Raw genomic sequence first — 14,255 nt, 5'->3', positions numbered from 1 at the left:
CTGGGATTTAGACTCTAACACAACATATACTATGCGGTCAGCCCACCTTCAGGGTGGGGACTGAAGACTACTGTCGAGATTTTAGTATCTGATTAGTAGGGCTGTGCGATATGACCAAAATAGAATATAAGAATTCTATCGTCCCAATAACAATATAAATCACAAAAATGTAACATTTTCTGTAAATTCTGTGAATCTCAGGCAGCTCGACTTGCTGGGACTGTTTCCAGAAATGTTTTACACATTTCTAGACATAAGTTGTAACGGCCGCCGTTTCCTTTGCGAGTATTTATTACACGGTGTACTGCGGGGGAAAGCCTGTTCTAACGTTTGAGTCTAAGGTTTATTTTTTAGCACCTGACACCTCTTTTTTTACTTCTCATCCGTAAATAATCTGCTCTTTCATGTGATTCAGTTTATTTTGAAAAGTCTCAACAGGATCTTGAGCTTTATTGTGAAAGGTTTATGTGGAACATAAACAAGCGGACACGCGATGGTGTTACCGTCCTTGTTGCTAACAACAACACATAAAAACAGGCGGTTGTGTCAGTAGTGTGGTTATATTTAATATAAAAGAAAGAGAGAACTTTAAGAAATTAATATAGCCACTACAGTGACCATCAAAACGATGAAAAAATATTGCAGTAAAGTTTATTTTGCGACACCACGAAACAAACGAACGTAAAATGAAACGATATATCGTTATATGGAACAGCCCTACTGATGATGTTTTGTTTAGTTTTTTTGTATAAAATGACACCGCTTCTTCATTTCTGTGTGAAACTGTTTCATAATTAGTTTAAGCTTGTGGCAAAAAACATGTTTTGTGAGGTCACTCAAAAGTCTAGTCAAGGCCATCCTTGCACTTTTGTGAAGGTTTTATCTCGAGGTTGTCAGAGTGTTGTTGTCAGAGTGCAGAGGCACAGTAATCTCCTTTTTCTTTCCGTTTGACCAGTCTTTTCTAATTAGCTTCCAGTACAGTTCAGCGGTTGGAAAATTCGAGCATACAGACGCCGCCTGACAATAAATCCACCTGCAATAAAATCTGTTTTATCGGACAAATAACATTTATCGGAGAACAAACAGTCAAGGCTAGGACTGCGCTTTGTACCAATTTGTGTGATGTCTGAATAAAAGACATTTCAGACATCAAATGCACATCTGTTGACCTAGAAAAATCTATTAGCGCCTGAGCGCTACACAGGAAAAACAGAAGAACAAAAGCCAGCTTCTTAGAAAATCTTACAGCTCACACAAATCGTACGGTGGTCATAGTGTATTAAGTGTAGTAAACAGGCTGATGTACCATCTCTAACCCAATACACAGACTAACCTACACTTTGCTGCGTTAACATCACACCTGCTGTCATGCCATTTTAACCTGCACAGGAGCTTTACAGAGTTTTCCAAAGACACCTCAACTTTTGGGATTCTGAATTAAATAGCACGTTTGAGCGCTCAATAGAAACCTGGATCAATGTCTAAATTATTCAGCAGCAGAAACACCGCTCCTGCTGTCAAGAACCTACAGTTTTGTCACGTGCCAGTTCATGTAACACGTTAAATGTTTAAAAAAAAATGTTTTTAAGCCTATTACAAAGACCATAAAGGTGCCACGCGGATGGATCTGTTTGACATGCAAGCACGGTAACTATTACACCACCTACAGATGCTTTATTCATGCTGGGTTACAGCTCATTAAAGTTCATTCTTGGCTCAAATGCCAACAGATCCATCTCTGTTCAGCCAATAGTGTGATGCAGCTTTTTCTGGAGAAAGAAAACATAAGAGGACTTTGAGTTGGGATTTTCTTTTTTTTCTGTTTTTTTCCCCATGTAATTTTGTTATACAAGTACAGTATAAAACATGAAATTAACTTGAAATTGGTCAAATGGAATTTACTTGCTTGGTATCTATTTGGTTCATACCAAGCATATTTTCCTTAATGATTAAATATTTGAATGAATAAACTTAAAAAAAAACAACAACAAACATTTCAAATGTGAAATAATTCCTTCATGTTTGCCTTTTTTGAGTGTCCCTTCTATTCTACAAGACATAACCTGTCTAAGTTTAAGTATTTACATTAAAAAAGAAGAAGTCAAGGATTTTTGATGAGGTAAGTATTTTCTTTAATTTAACTAAAAACAAACAAATAAACAAACAAAAAAAATAATTCACGGTTCCAGTGGTCATGTCCTCTTTTCAAAAGTACGACTACATATGCTTTTCTCATTGAAACATAACATTAATTAAAAACAGATATTAAAACCAACAACACAACATAAAACTTAACAGAACAATCACTCAGTCAAAAGACACAAAGATATTGCGCCGTGTGCCAGTGCAACACTTTATTCTAAACCTACCACAATATTGAGGTTCAGTTCAAGTTGGTTCAGTCAGCAATAAATACATGAGCTCCTCAAGAAGTTTTTTATGACACGGGGCCTCGTGCAAGAACAGATTTGTCCCTAAGTGACAGATTTAAGAGAACTTCTCACATTCTGAAATGAAATTCATGAGAGGTCCACTCGTGCACTTTATATAGAGAAAAACTGAATCTTATTTTTTGTTAATTTGAAAGACATTTTCTTTAATGGTGTCTGCTGTGCTGCAGTAATTTCACCAATATTTCTGTAAGACCTTTTTGCAAGTCACGGTGCGGGTGCAACGTGTGTCTGATAGGATATCTAACTCGTTTAGCTGTTTTCACACCTTGAATTATTCTAGACATTACTTCACAGAGGCGCATGTGATCGGAGACAGTTTTAACCTGCCAGCTCAAGCCTGTGTGAAATCAGCCCGCACTAATGTGAGAATAGCGCAGCTAAATGTTCGTCTGGTGTATTCACACATTTTGTGTCTTGCCTCCTGCCTTATTCAGATGGCCCCCTCACCTACAGCAAATCTGACTGGAAACAGTTTCCTGCTGTGTGCCACATGTAGGACAGAACAACTATGGATAATTTTCAGATCTAATTCCCTCGACCTTTTCCAGGGAGTCTTGTGTGAAAACAGCTGTACACTGTTTCAAACTGTGTTCCTAGATGCTGGACTTGAAAACTCTGCAGTGTAAAACTGTTCTTGTATGAGGTCTCGTGTATAAAACCTTATGCACATTCCCTGTGTGTATTAAGCTGGTAGTTTACATAAAAGTTCCCAGTGTGAGAGGTTTACCCAGCCTTCATCAGGTCACCTGAGTGGGCTGGATCACTGACATCTCTACAAACACAGTTCTGGACAGCAAGTGAAATTGCAGGGGTGAAGCCACCTTTTTCATGTTCCCTCAAAGGCACCAGTCTTTCTGATCCCTGATGTGCTGCCTTGTTGAAATACAAGCGCTCACTCCACTGCTGCTTTCCAAGGCCTTCAATATTTTCAAAGCTATCAGTCCTCCTTTCAAGGTTTTCGCCCCTCTGGCTCTAATCACCACCGATCTCTATACTGACCCGAACTCAGCCATCCAGGCTTCGTATTTTTCCAGGTCTGCAGCAGAAACAGACTTTGAGATCTTCTTGAGTGTCAAGGTGAAGTCCTCCATGGTCACGGGCATCTGCAGTTCTTCTTTGGACAGAGCTCGGATCTCCTCGGGGCTTAGGCCTTGGATTCGACGACGCATCGCCATCATGGAGGCGTCCCTGACGTATGTGTAAAGAAACAAGCAGGGAGTGGACAGAGAGAGACAGAAGACAGTTACTCTTGGCACGCCAAACATAATTGCACTGTTTTAAATTACACATTTGCTGTGTTTTAGCCCTGTCAGAAAGGATTGTGCCTGAGCTGTGATGAAATCCTGCAGGCTACGCTGTATGTTGGACAACGAGCATGCATCCAAGGTCAATGAAACAATGTGAGGGAGAGATGAGCAGAGACAGCTTTGGATGCATGAAATGCCTGCCATTCCTGGCAGTGCTACAGCAGAAAGGATCCCCACATCAAGGACAGGACAGTAAGGATAAAAGTCTTACACTAAAACAACTGCTACACTGCACTACAATCAAAACAGTGCTGCGTGTTTGAAGAGACAGAGCTGATAAAAACACAACAGGGACGACGTGACCTCATAATCTGACAGTCAAATTATCATTATCGTGTGTGCAGTTACTCTTTGCATAATTTGCTTATTTAGCAAGTAATAACAGAGTTATACATTTAGGTAGAGATGAAGGAAATTACTAGCAGCCTGTGTTCCTGAGTTGATTGGTATTTATATGGAAAGGTACTAAAAGAAGGCATTGCAGTTATGAATTAGCTAAAATTATTTTTTCTCAGGGCCAGATTAAAGTACCACAGTGATTCTAAACTCAGTGATTCAAAAATCGGAGGTTTACTAAAAAGACAACGATTTGTAACTTAAATTTAGTCTACATGCAGGTGCAGGCTACAAAACATGACAAAGCAATAGGTGGCGATATAACCCTAACTGTCCACTGACCAAAAAGGAGAGACATAAAGGCCCACACCTTTCAAATTGCAAGGTAAAATCCCTACCCCGGAAGGAGTTTTTCCAAAAGCTCTGTAAGGTTGAGGCTGCTGAGCACGAAAACTGCTTTTCGGCAGTACTTGTGAAAAACAGAGAGGAAAAAGCCTGAGCTTCCAGTGTGCTATCAGGACGATCACTGAGGAAGCAGCACTACTCTTGCTTCAGGCTTTTAAAAAAGATAAATTGCACAGCAGCATTCGTTAGCCACTCTGGATAAAGTGAATTAAGAGAATATAAAATCAGTCAAAGTCTAAAGTTTTACACAGCACTCGCAAATTGGGAACTCTGCTAAAGACCCAGAGCGAGTCAGAAGTTTTTAGCTCCATAGCAACAGTTTGCCATCTCAACACTTATTACATGATTGCCCAAAAGTATGTGCGGTGATAACAATCTTTTAATAGTTTAGGTACGAGCATATTGAAACAAAGAACACAAAGCAGCATTTGCTTTACTGTGTTCTGTATATAAAACATGAAACATAAACTGATAATCAGTTTCTAAACCATACACACCTGCAGACGTTGGTGATGTCTGCTCCAGAGTAGCCCTCGATCTTCTCAGCAATGAGGTCCAGATTTACGTCTGTAGCCAAATCCACCTCTCTCAGGTTGATCCTTAGAAGCTCGACACGACCAACAGCTACATCCAAATACACATACACACACACAAATTGTTTTAATTTAAGGGCAATGCATCTGAAAACCAGTTAAGGAGAAATGGGAATGAAAAGCAGTAGAGAGGCACATAAAACAATGACTAGAAGTCCACGGTGTTACAAAGTCATCAGTCATTTTAGTTTCTGTGCTGTCAGTCTGTGCCTGGTGAGGTCACCTGAGGGCAGAGGGATGTAGATCCGCTTTTCCAGCCGTCGTCGCAAAGCTTCATCAATGTCCCAAGGGAAGTTTGTGGCAGCCAGGACCATCACCATCTTAGAGGGGTCGTCACCCTCCAGGGCTCCCCCAACACCTGCTCGCAAAAAACAACAAAACAAAATTTTCAGCTTGTTTACGCAACAAATTCAGTTTCAAAGTATCTCAAAAAGTCATTTAGCTGTAATGAGGCGCCAAAGGGACAAATGCATTATGACACCTGTCCCGTTTGCTTCTAACTCAAATTTTTGCAATATCCTTGATTAATCCCTCAAACAACTGTAACAGCAAGCTGCGCACAGCTTCACCTATTTCTCTAATCCACTAACCATCCATCTGAATAAGAAGTTCAGATTTGACCCTGCGGCTGGCTTCGTGTTCATCAGATGTTCCTCTCCTGCCACAGATGGAGTCGATCTCGTCTATAAAGATGGTCGTTGGTGCATAAAATCGGGCCTGAGAAGGAAGAAGTTTCGCATTGTGAGTTTCCTTTTCGCTGCAGTGCACACACATGTAAATAAGAAGCGGCTGTATTCTTCTGTGCTGCTTTTATCCAAAGTGCTTCGTAATTTCACTTTGATTCACCCATTCAAAAAACATACACGCACACTCACAGGGAAGGAGATAAAATGCAAGGGTTCAGCATTTTGCCCATAGGCCCAAATGCTTATTTCCACACACGCTCACCATTTCAAACAGCAGACGGACAAGTTTTTCCGACTCGCCCCTGTATTTGGAGGTCAACGTGGAGGAGGACACATTGAAGAAAGTGGTCCCACATTCTGTGGCCACGGCTTTGGCTAACATGGTTTTCCCCGTACCTGGAGGGCCGACCATTAATACACCCTAAAAAGCAAAATGTCACACAATCTTAAAACATTAGACAAGTAAACAAATGAACCTGCACACGCACACACAGAGAAAGGACCAGGCTGCAAACACAGAAGATCAGTATTCAGTTCACTACGACCATTAACAGTTGTTATATCAGTATGCGGCTCCCACATTCCTTTTAAGAACTTCCTGGGAAATAGACTTAATGGCTGCCTTGTCAAGACTCACATGAGAAGATCGATACCAAGTTAAACATTGCGATAGCTGAGGACACAGGAGATTTGGGGGGGAGGGGGCTAGCTCAGTCCAGATGTTGAAAAAAAGAAAAAAATCCATTTACCAGCACCTCTAAAGCTCGCTCCTGTGAGAATAGGATATTAGTCTGAATGTGAATGGATTGCCTTCCCGTAGACTGTAATTCCTGTTTGAGACTGGATAATTGCATGTTATTTAAAAGCCTGTGATATTAAACAAAAGTGTCAAACCCTGATTTAAATCTCCTCTATAACCATTTTTTAATATCGCTGCCACTCCGGCGTCTAACAGTTCTATATCTGCTTGGCGCCTTTTGCTACGAAGATTACAGAAACCACAAAAGGAAGCACGGCTGACATAATCCATTTCATTTTAAAGAAATTTTATTTTTATGCCTCAGTCAATTTAGGCTGGTGTGTCTTGTGCTGACTGCAGGACTGAGTCGAGCGACTCGGAATATAAAACAGTACTGCGGTGGGTATTGATCAGAATCTCAGCAGGAGCAGATGGGAGCGTATGTGCACCTGCATTAGGAGTAGAAACACTCAGACGTGCTGCAGAGCACAGAACAAAACGGAACTGCGTAGACCTAAATGTGCGTGCTAATAAAACACATACCTCCACTCACCTGTGTGCTGAGAAAACAACCATTAACCTGTTTTCCTCTGCAACTTATCGCTCTTTAATTTTACTTCACCTTCAGTGATTGAAAAAAGAAAAAGAAAAAAAAAAAGACTATCCATCTATTTAAAGTTAGTGAAGAATTTTAATTATGCAGGCCTATATAAGACAAATGAAAAGCATTGTGCTGCTATAACTCCCCCCATAAAGTATTAACCCTCACATGGTTGGGCCTCAGGGGAAGCAGTCTCACATGATGAAAGTTTAACCGAGGCTGATGCAGAAGAAGCCTCCCATCTCTGTGGAGACTTTGACTTTGTAAAAACATTTTAGTTGCCGCATTTTACTTGCGATCAGGCTACGTGATCAGCCAATCTCCGAAGCTTACCGCTCTTTCTGAATTTAGCCAACTGCATTCTGCAGTGTATTGGTAGATGTTACCTGTTTATAGATAATATGAATGACATTACATATGCAAGTTGTTCCATTTTATCAAATGACATTTGCAGACTGGTTCTTATTCTTAAAATGTGTCTTCATCTTCCTCATCAGTCATTTATTTGAGGCTGAAGTTATTTCAAATGAAAATTATTTGATTATTTAATGTTTTTTTGTGATGTTTGTCAAGCTCTCTGTGTTAGCGTGCCCTCCCTCTCCACTCGCTGAACCTCGACTTTATGGAAAGTTGCATGCATGAACACAAGACAGAAATATAAAGGAAAGCGTCACTTTCTGATTCTGAACAGGCACGACTTGTTTAACATTTACTGTTAATGTTACTGTTAGGTGAGCCAAAATATTATTATTTATTGTCTTTATTTAAAATAAGCACATGTTGACTGTGAACGACTTCAACGTGATTTTATTCTGTATTTACTTGGAACTGTTAAGTTGTTGGTGGAATCTTTTATCCCACGGCAGAGTTGTTAACGTTAGAAGAGAAATGATAAGTTCGACATTTTAATTAGTCAAGTGAGAGAGAGAAATGTGCTGCATGAGGCCGAATCTCACATGATCAGACACAATGAGACGATCATTTTTTAGGAAATTATACAGGAAAGTTTGGAAACATGTGGACAGAAAGGAGCAAGATAAAACAAAAGTCTGCAGAACTGAACTGAGGCTGACTTGAGTTGACAGTTATAGTGTCAACAGAAATGGCGCACTTGAATAAAGTACTAGATTTAGTGTGAAGCTAACTAGTCTTGATGTAGAAGTTGGTGTTGACCTTAACGCTCAAACTTTGATGTAGCTGGTGCAACATGCTGCAAGATACTCAAAATGGTAGATGTGCTACAGAACAAAGTGAGTAGCTCACAGCTGAAAAACATATTTATAGACTTCTGCAATTACTCTCTCATTTTTTAAAACCCCCAGTAAGGAACTAGATAAAGTTTGTATGTAGAGAATATGTAAAAAAAATCACAGGTGTGTGTGTGTATGTGTGTGTACCTTCCAAGGGCGGCGAATGCCCTTAAAGAAATCAGGCATCCACATTGGCAACACCACTGCTTCTCTCAAGAGCTTCTTAGCATCTTCCAAATCAGCAATGTCATTCCTGCAGTTTACCAAAGTAATTAGCCAGCAGCACTGTTGAAATGTGTCCTCGTTGCAGAACCTTAGAAGTATTATATAAGTATCAGAGGATACTTCCATACCAGTGCACATTAGGGTTACGGGACACAATATCTCTCTCCAGCGAGTCCACTAGGTCACTGTCATATCCTGTGCCATCAAACTTCTTATGCCCTTCATCCCCCGGCACATCTCCCCCTTTCTTTCCCTGATGGAGACAAAAAGGTGGAAAAGAAACAGAACAAAAACCTGATGTGTTAAGAGCACAGACTTACTCATTTCCTATTTATCAATCTGTCCACTAAACCATGACACAGCTGGAGTCTGAACCTTATCATCTTTGCATTTTGTGAATCCCGGCCGGTCTGCTTTAGCGTTGGCCTGAGCACGGCCTCCCGGCCCTGCCCCTCGATGCTGCAGGCCAGGGGACTCTTTCCTCTGCTGCTTCACTCCACTGTTGGGCCGCTTTATTGGAACAGGATTCCTACAGAGACACACGCGCAGGAATATACAAATGGATAATAGTGTGATAATAATAGGACACACCTACATAGAGAGCCATCAACCACAGATTCCCATCGGTTTACCAAATGTTCCTTTAGAGCATTAGTTATAAACGAGCTCTGCTACTTTTCTGCAGAGGCGCATTGTACTTGTAGAGATGAAAGTGATTGTGCAAAATATGTCTCTGTGTACTTTAAAGAGCGCTTCCTTATGGAGATATTGTGTTCCACAGAGTTTCTGGGTAGCATCAGTAACAATCATCTCTGTCAAAACTGATGTACAGTAAGTTAAATACAGATATAGTTTGCCACTGATAAAGCATTTGTAATCTGCAGTTAAAGGGGAAAGTCCATATTTTGTGTTTTTGTTGTTTTAAACTCAACATGAAAAGAAAAAAAGAGAGAACTGACAAAAAGATAGCAGTCTGCAAGAATCTTTCTAAGCTTTCCTGGTATTATATGTATTATATGGAATTAATGGACTCAGAATAATACAATTTTTCCTCCAGAATTTAGAAAGTGAGGCTAAGACACTGCACTGAGCATTTAGTTTAATAATGGGTGAGATTGGAGTATAGTTTAAAACCAAATTATAACCCAAACTTTTTTAGATCACAGTGGGACGTGCTTACTATAACGCTAAATAAGAACTACTTTATGTTTATTTTCCAACTGATACCTCAGTTGGTATATGTTTGCTGGCTCACATATTCAAAACTTCACTTATTTATTTTAACTGACAGCAGGAAAAGAAGAAAAAAAATCCATGAAGCTAAAAACGTAGCTCCAACACATCCACACACCTGTGCTCTGCAGGGATGGGAGGGGGCCACACAGCTGGATCTTCTAGTCTCTCCTCTGGCTGCAGGGCTTGGATGTCAGTCGGCTTCTCTAACTTAAAGCTCTCCAGCGTTGCCATTATACTTTTCACTTGCTCGTACTCCTCAGTCAGTTCCTTACTAAGCTGGAAACAAAGGGAAGAAGTGCACTGCATCACTGACCATCCAGCTGAAAATACAACAGCTGAACTAACGAAAACATACAAAAAGAACCCCAAAAACGAAACAATGCACAATGTTAGGCCAAAAAATAAATTAAAAAACCCCCACAAAAACCAAAAAACTCCTTCATGAAGCAGGGCGTAAAACACACACACATATATATATATATATATGGCCTGTGTGTGTACGTGTGTGTATGTATATATATATATATATATATATATATATATATATATATATATATATATATATATATATATATATATATATATACACACATACATACACATACACACACGTACATATACATATATATACAGTGGGGCAAAAAAGTATTTAGTCAGCCACCGATTGTGCAAGTTCCCCCACTTAAAATGATGACAGAGGTCAGTAATTTGCACCAGAGGTACACTTCAACTGTGAGAGACCGAATGTGAAAAAAAAATCCATGAATTCACATGGTAGGATTTGTAAAGAATTTATTCGTAAATCAGGGTGGAAAATAAGTATTTGGTCAATAACAAAAATACAACTCAATACTTTGTAACATAACCTTTGTTGGCAATAACAGAGGTCAAACGTTTACTATAGGTCTTTACCAGGTTTGCACACACAGTAGCTGGTATTTTGGCCCATTCCTCCATGCAGATCTTCTCAAGAGCAGTGATGTTTTGGGGCTGTCGCCGAGCAACACGGGCTTTCAACTCCCGCCACAGATTTTCTATGGGGTTGAGGTCTGGAGACTGGCTAGGCCACTCCAGGACTTTCAAATGCTTCTTACGGAGCCACTCCTTTGTTGTCCGGGCGGTGTGTTTTGGATCATTGTCATGTTGGAAGACCCAGCCTCGTTTCATCTTCAAAGTTCTCACTGATGGAAGGAGGTTTTGGCTCAAAATCTCACGATACTTGGCCCCATTCATTCTGTCCTTAACACGGATCAGTCGTCCTGTCCCCTTGGCAGAAAAACAGCCCCATAGCATGATGTTTCCACCCCCATGCTTCACAGTAGGTATGGTGTTCTTGGGATGCAACTCAGTATTCTTCTTCCTCCAAACACGACGAGTTGAGTTTATACCAAAAAGTTCTACTTTGGTTTCATCTGACCACATGACATTCTCCCAATCCTCTGCTGTATCATCCATGTGCTCTCTGGCAAACTTCAGACGGGCCTGGACATGCACTGGCTTCAGCAGCGGAACACGTCTGGCACTGCGGGATTTGATTCCCTGCCGTTGTAGTGTGTTACTGATGGTGACCTTTGTTACTTTGGTCCCAGCTCTCTGCAGGTCATTCACCAGGTCCCCCCGTGTGGTTCTGGGATCTTTGCTCACCGTTCTCATGATCATTTTGACCCCACGGGATGAGATCTTGCGTGGAGCCCCAGATCGAGGGAGATTATCAGTGGTCTTGTATGTCTTCCATTTTCTGATGATTGCTCCCACAGTTGATTTTTTCACACCAAGCTGCTTGCCTATTGTAGATTCACTCTTCCCAGTCTGGTGCAGGTCTACAATTCTTTTCCTGGTGTCCTTCGAAAGCTCTTTGGTCTTGGCCATGGCGGCGTTTGGAGTCTGACTGGTTGAGGCTGTGGACAGGTGTCTTTTATACAGATGATGAGGTCAAACAGGTGCCATTCATACAGGTAACAAGTGGGGGACAGAAAAGCTTCTTACAGAAGACGTTACAGGTCTGTGAGAGCCAGGGATTTTCCTTGTTTGAGGTGACCAAATACTTATTTTCCACCCTGATTTACGAATAAATTCTTTACAAATCCTACCATGTGAATTCATGGATTTTTTTTTCACATTCTGTCTCTCACAGTTGAAGTGTACCTCTGGTGCAAATTACTGACCTCTGTCATCATTTTAAGTGGGGGAACTTGCACAATCGGTGGCTGACTAAATACTTTTTTGCCCCACTGTATATATACCATCATGGAAGGACAGGCCCCTGCACGGTATGTACCACCGGCAGATAGAGGAGGTGGCTGATATCCAGAAATCCTACCAGTGGCTGGACAAAGCTGGACTGAAAGATAGCACAGAGGCACTAATCATGGCAGCACAAGAACAAGCTCTGAGTACAAGATCCATAGAGGCTGGGGTCTATCACACCAGGCAAGACCCCAGGTGCAGGCTGTGTAAAGATGCCCCAGAGACAATCCAGCACATAACAGCAGGGTGCAAGATGCTAGGCATACATGGAACGCCATAACCAAGTGGCCGGCATAGTGTACAGGAACATCTGTGCCGAGTATAACCTGGAAGTCCCGAGGTCAAAATGGGAGACGCCCCCAAGGGTGGTGGAGAATGACGGAGCTAAGATCCTGTGGGACTTCCAGATATAGACGGACAAAATGGTGGTGGCTAACCAACCGGACATAGTGGTGGTAGACAAACAGAAGAAGACGGCCGTAGTGATTGATGTAGCGGTTCCGAATGACAGCAATATCAGGAAGAAGGAACACGAGAAGCTGGAGAAATACCAAGGGCTCAGAGAAGAGCTCGAAAGGATGTGGAGGGTGAAGGTAACGGTGGTCCCCGTGGTAATCGGAGCACTAGGTGCGGTGACTCCCAAGCTAGGTGAGTGGCTCCAGCAGATCCCGGGAATAACATCGGAGATCTCTGTCCAGAAGAGCGCAGTCCTGGGAACAGCTAAGATACTGCGCAGGACCCTCAAGCTCCCAGGCCTCTGGTAGAGGACCCGAGCTTGAAGGATAAACCGCCCGCAGGGGCATGGTGGGTGTTATATATATTTACATATATACACACACACACACACACACACACACACACACACATATACATATATATACATACATACACATATACACACATATATATACACATATGTGTGTGTGTGTGTAACAATTTGGGTAGTTAGTTTTAAATTCAGGATTCTCTGACTGCCATGCTTCTCTCTTATAATGTCTCTGCATTTACACCAGCAACATTACAGAATGCTTTTACATGTGTTTTGTCCACCAGAGACGACCAAGCTCGCAACAAACATGAGAAATTACACAAATGAAAACTTTCTTAAAATAATGCACCTTAAACAAAAAACAAACAAAAAAACAGCCTTTGACATTAAAGGAAAGCTTTTCAACCAGGATTAAGTCCTACGTACAGTTGAACTGAAGTCTCAGGTTCAGTAACTAATATACCAGGGGACTCACCTGTTGCCATCTGACTATAAGTGCAGGGTCTCTGAGGGACTGACAGTGCTTGTGGATCTGTTGAATGACGCCCTGGTAGTACACAATGGAGGAGTCATAGTTCCCAAGCAAGGCGTACTCACGGCCCTTCTTGGCGTTGTCACATATTTCTGCCAGATTCATGCTTAATAACAGCTACATGGAAAAAGGAAACAAGCAATTGCATGACCTGATTAGTGAAACAGTAAGAGTTCAAAGGTTAATGCTAGTTCAGTGTTTCAATCTAAAGCCTCCACATTTTCTTCCTTTTATTAATATTATTATTATTATTATTATTATTAAGTGTCCTCATTATAACTGAATCTCATAACAAGATGGGGCAGCTCCTTGAATGTCGGCTGCCCATCGGATAACTCAGAAACGGCTACACCCGGTAAAGCACGTTAGTTAAGCTAGCTGATGTCGGTTTTTGAATGAACGCATTTGCCCGAGGCGCTTTACCTGATCACTAAATGAAACCTCTGTTCAAATCAGCTTCTTTTTTGAACACACCCTGTAATATTACCGGCGTTAGCCCTTTGCTAGCTTTGCTACTAGGCCACAGACGAGAAAACAAAACGAATCCTGTGCCAATAACCCAAACGGTACTTAATCCTCCCAGCTTGCGTTCAAATTGCCCGTAGACAAAAACACTCTACCGACGAGCTAAATTAAATTTTAATTGCGTGTTCACAGAAAAAAAAATCTCATACCTGTATGAAAAGCCCTTGCTTGTATGTTTTTAATCAGATGTCCAGCATTGAGGACAGTGTTACCATGGCCGCGGAGAGACGCCGCGCGAGGAATACAAACAGCATTTTGCCGTGCTGCTTTCACGGATTTGCTGTAGGCTGGTAAATGCGACACCCTAGACGTCGCCGATGAAAGCAACTCGGCTGCCGACCTGTGATCGCT

The 14,255-nt window shown here is 41.4% G+C and overlaps 1 protein-coding gene across 1 annotated transcript; it reads right to left on the bottom strand.

Annotated features, from left to right (window-relative positions):
- Positions 1–2,115: 2,115 nt before the first annotated feature.
- On the bottom strand, positions 2,116–14,184 carry katnal1 (katanin p60 subunit A-like 1). Its single transcript, XM_006788191.3, has 11 exons — positions 14,054–14,184; positions 13,323–13,496; positions 9,947–10,107; positions 8,971–9,124; positions 8,724–8,848; positions 8,518–8,623; positions 6,043–6,201; positions 5,685–5,811; positions 5,318–5,452; positions 4,999–5,125; positions 2,116–3,641 (listed from the first exon to the last, which is right to left on the bottom strand). Exons 2-11 carry the CDS (start codon positions 13,482–13,484, stop codon positions 3,443–3,445), a joined length of 1,455 nt encoding a protein of 484 aa, XP_006788254.2. The 5' UTR covers positions 13,485–13,496; positions 14,054–14,184; the 3' UTR covers positions 2,116–3,442.
- Between the last annotated feature and the right edge of the window lie 71 nt (positions 14,185–14,255).

This window comes from Neolamprologus brichardi, chromosome 16 (assembly GCF_056152115.1).
Source record: "Neolamprologus brichardi isolate AB-2024 chromosome 16, ASM5615211v1, whole genome shotgun sequence".
Taxonomy (NCBI): Eukaryota; Metazoa; Chordata; class Actinopteri; order Cichliformes; family Cichlidae; genus Neolamprologus; species Neolamprologus brichardi.
This window is presented reverse-complemented; position numbering and strand designations above follow the sequence as displayed.

Bases quoted from the DNA above. Each gene is read 5' to 3' on its own strand.
- katnal1 (XM_006788191.3), bottom strand. From the start codon at position 13,484: ATGAATCTGGCAGAAATATGTGACAACGCCAAGAAGGGCCGTGAGTAC. The intron at 5,812-6,042 runs GTGAGCGTGTGT...CTTCCTTCTCAG, and splicing joins TCCGTCTGCTGTTTGAAATG to GCCCGATTTTATGCACCAAC. The intron at 3,642-4,998 runs GTGTGTATGGTT...CACATACGTCAG, and splicing joins GACATCACCAACGTCTGCAG to GGACGCCTCCATGATGGCGA.